Source organism: Bison bison, unplaced genomic scaffold, assembly GCF_000754665.1.
Source record: "Bison bison bison isolate TAMUID 2011002044 unplaced genomic scaffold, Bison_UMD1.0 scf7180017864492, whole genome shotgun sequence".
Classification (NCBI taxonomy): Eukaryota; Metazoa; Chordata; class Mammalia; order Artiodactyla; family Bovidae; genus Bison; species Bison bison.
The window spans coordinates 6,327,981-6,331,824 of record NW_011495051.1 but is presented as its reverse complement, the minus strand read 5'-3'; the positions used below and the strand labels follow the sequence as shown (position 1 = coordinate 6,331,824).

The 3,844-nt window shown below is 59.7% G+C and overlaps 1 protein-coding gene across 1 annotated transcript in view; it reads right to left on the bottom strand.

The window, feature by feature from the left end:
• Positions 1–3,000: 3,000 nt before the first annotated feature.
• Positions 3,001–3,844, bottom strand: part of PRR36 (proline rich 36) — a 4,638-nt gene continuing 3,794 nt past the window's right edge. Inside the window, 1 exon segment of the mRNA XM_010828280.1 lies at positions 3,001–3,844. This exon segment is cut by the window's right edge and continues 1 nt beyond it. Within this exon segment, the coding sequence (XP_010826582.1) occupies positions 3,473–3,844 (372 nt within the window). The 3' untranslated portion in view covers positions 3,001–3,472.

Sequence of the window (3,844 nt, the reverse complement as noted above, 5' to 3'; positions counted from 1 at the left end):
GCTCCTGGAGCCTAGAACAGCATCACAAACAGTCCCCCTGGCGCTTCCTGGGGTGGGGATCCATGCTCAGTCCCCCCTTCCTGGTCGCCCACTCAGTGTTACAAAGCCTGGGGACCAGGGTGGGCATCCCAGGGGCTCACCCACATGCCCCCCGCACTGCCCACCACCATTTTGCACACTGCCTGTTCACACTCCACATGTCGCCCAGGCGGGAAAGATGGAAAATAAAGTGTATTTACACAGTCACGACAAGGGGCGCTGAGCGGGGCAGGCCTGGGGGTCCCTGGCCCCTTGTGAAGCAGCGGGGAAGGGAGGAGGCTGTCTATGCCCTTGGGAGCCTCCCACTGTCTAAGAGAACCAGAGGCACAGGTCACAGCAGGCCAGCAGGGGCCCAAAGAGGCTGCCCAGGACGGGGTGCAGAGTGGAAGAGCAAAGTTCACACCGTGCATGTGAACATTAAGTGTGGGGGTAGGAAGAGATAGGTTGGTATTGGAGGAACAGGTCAGATGCACCCTTAGAGCAGGCATTTTCAGGAGGATGGCTCTGGACATGGGGAGAGTGGGCCATGATTTTCCACCAGGGCAATTCAGCCAGGGCCTCCCTTGAGAGTCATGAAGAATGAAGGGGCTTGGGCTTGGGGCCTCAGGAGGATTCAGGATCTAGTTTCCTCCATTCGGCATGTACTTCCTGAGGCCTTTAGGGTTTTCTGCTCTGAGTCTGGTTCTGAGGGGTCCCAAGTGCAGTGGAGGAGACAGACACTGTGGGGGGCGCGGTGAGGGATAAGTCTGCGCTAAGAATGGTGAGTGCCTAGATGAATGTGTAGGGAGATCAGGGAAGGTTTCTTGGAGGAGGTGGGGGTGGGGGGAGTGCATCTCCAAGGGCAGAAGCATAAGGGTGAGATGTGGAGGGATCAGCAGGAGACATGTGAGATCTGTGAAGAAGGAACAGGAGAAAGTGGGCATGGCCAGACTGGGAAGGGGGTTTTCAAGTCAGGAGAAGAAAGACTTTGCACTTTGGACTGAGGGTACTGGGGAGCCATGGAGGGCTTAGGTGAGAGGGGCACCATCAGAGGGACTACAGTCTTGGGGGTCAGCACAGAGACAAAACTGAGCCAGGCAGTGGGGACTGCCCTGGGGAAAGAAGACCCAGAAAGGCAGGTCTTTTGTAGGATTGCCCACAGAGCTGAGGCGTAGTCCCAGCTAGCACAGGGAGTCAGATCCAGGGATGGCAAAGAAGGCTTCCTGGGGGAGACATTTAACTGGGTCCAGCCAGATACCAGCCTGGCCCTGACCTCTACGCCCGGTGTGGACCCACAAAGTGTGCCCTGCTCTGCTGCATGATACCTGCGGAGCAGCGAGCAGGACACCTGTCATGCACCGGGACAGCTGAGCCCTTCTCACACCACAGCTCCTGTGGACCCATCATCATCCCCACCACACAGTTTGAACACTGAGACCTTGACCGTTGCTGCCTGCCTCTCCTGCTCCCACCAAGTAACTCTACCCGGTTAGCTCCCAGGATGGGGCAGGAAGTTGGGAGAACTGGGGCTCTGCCCTGCTCCTTCTCGAGGGCTGGCCTTGGGGTCTCAGCTACCCAACATGTCACGAGTCAGCCCCTACCCTCGGGCTTGTCTCAGCATCTGGAAACAAGGACACCCGGGTCCTCACCAGGGCCCAGCTTAGAAAAGGAAGCTCTGTAGTTTGTCACCTTAACTGATTGGCTCCCAGGGATGGAGGTGACAGTATCCCATCAAGACTGGGCCAATTTCTCTTCAGATCCTAGGTTGGGAGGCAGTTGCTTCTGGAGTGGGGACCAGCAGGAACCCAGCTTCAGGGACTGGGTCTATAGACAGAGAAATAGCCCCACAGGGGGTCCTTCTCTGTCCATCTACCTGTCCTGAGGATTGTGGTTCCCCTCGGGCCGCCATCATTTTGGGTGTAAAGCAGGACACTCTTGGGGAGGAAAGGCCTAGGGGATCCATTTCCTGCACGGGTACTTGGGAAGAAAGAGGGCCTGGGCTGTGGCTTAAAGGAGCTAGAGTCAGGATGACTGGACTCTGGGAGGAAGGGCAAGGAATTCTGACTCGGGGAGATAAGCAAAGGCAGTAGTTGGCTCTGGCGAGGACCCTCGACACTGGTGCACAGGCAAGGATGCCCGGCTAGAGGGCTTGGGGGGACACCCTAAGTTGAGATGAAAGGCGAGGCCCATGGCTGGGAAGCAGGCCCAGAGGGGCATGGTGAGGGCTCCTGGAGAGGAGTGGGCAATGGAAGCATGCCCAGATCTCCCACCAGCCTTGGAGAGGCTGCTCCTTCCCTGTGCTGCTCAGTGCGGTCCACCCAGGAGGCAGTGACTCCCCTTCCCAAGCCCAGGGCTCAGCTGCGGGCCTGCCTTTTGCACTGCAGCCTCCTTGGTAAGCAGAGGGCAGTGTGCCCTCTTGGGAGGCCCTGGAGGGACCCGAGATGGCCATCAGTCTCAGGCCTCCCCTGTCTCCAACACCCCAGGGCGTGGAAAGTAAAGGGGTGCACACTGTGAGGAAGAACCTCAGGAAGTGGCTTGCGCCCTCTCCTGAGATTCAAGCAATCCCTCCCCAAGTGTCTTCCCTGACCCCCCAAGGAGTGCCTACTCCTGTGGCAGAGTATGGGAAGAGCTTAGTCAACTGGCCACACCGGGCACACCTCGTTCATTCACTTGGTCGCACAGTCCCACCTGGGCCCCTCCTGCACTTGATATTTCCATGAAAAGTTGGGCATAAGAATGCCTACATTAATGCACGCTGGTGGGTGCGCGGCGCTGGACCACGGGACTCTCAGCATTTCCTGATCCCACCAGCCCCTCCTTGTACGCCCCTACCCTCAGTGGAGGAACTTTGGGGAAAGCCTTCAACCAGAGCTACAACCTGCTGTGCACAGCCCCAAGGCCCGCCTGGCCCCTCGCGCCACCCTGCGGTTGGATGCGCCCAGGAGGCCCCCAGCCCTCGACCGCAAAGAGGAAAGTAAACAGGCCTCGGTCTCTGCTTTATTGCAAACTCGGGCTGCGTGGTAGACAATACACTGGACACCGGGAAGAGCCTAGGCCGAGGAAGGTACGGGGCTCGAGGGGTGCAGGAGCGCGTTCTAGGCCAAAGGCGAGGGGTTCAAGGGGAGGACCTTGGCCAAAGGTGTGGTTGGGTCGCAAGAGTGAAGTCAAGTCGCTCAGTCGTGTCTGACTCTTAGCAACCCCATGGACTGCAGCCTACCAGGCTCCTCCGTCCATGGGATTTTCCAGGCAAGAGTACTGGAGTGGGGTGCCATTGCCTTCTCCAATGGGTCACAAGCCTGGACCAAAATTCTAGGGCTCTAAAGGGACTGAGACCAATTCACGGGAAGCCGGGCTCCTGGAGGAAGGGAGGAGGAGATCTAAGACCTTTGAAGTGTAACCTGAGGGGCAAATCCTAAGGCAGGGGTGGAGTGGGCGGGCGGGGACAGGGTGGGGCTCAGTGGAAGGTCTCCACCTCTACCACGGTCCAGTCACCCTGCGGGGAAGCCACGTCATCCGGGGAGAAGCTAGTGACTGAGGTGATGCTGGCGCGGGACTCGTCCAGTGGAGACAACAGTTCGGCCCAGCGACCCAGTTCGGCGTCGCTCAGCGCAGTGCGGGCGCCGCCCGCGCTGCCTCCACCCCCGGCACCCCCTGGACCACCGCTGCCTCCCGCGGCCTCCTCGGTCGCAGCTAGCAGCAGCGTCCGGCTCAGCAGGTGCTGCACGACGCTCGCCTGCAGCGCTCCCAGCGGCAGCTCTCCCAAGCGCGCCGGCTTCGCGCCACGAGAAGCCGCACCTGCCGCAACTCCAGCCGCCGCTTTCCCACC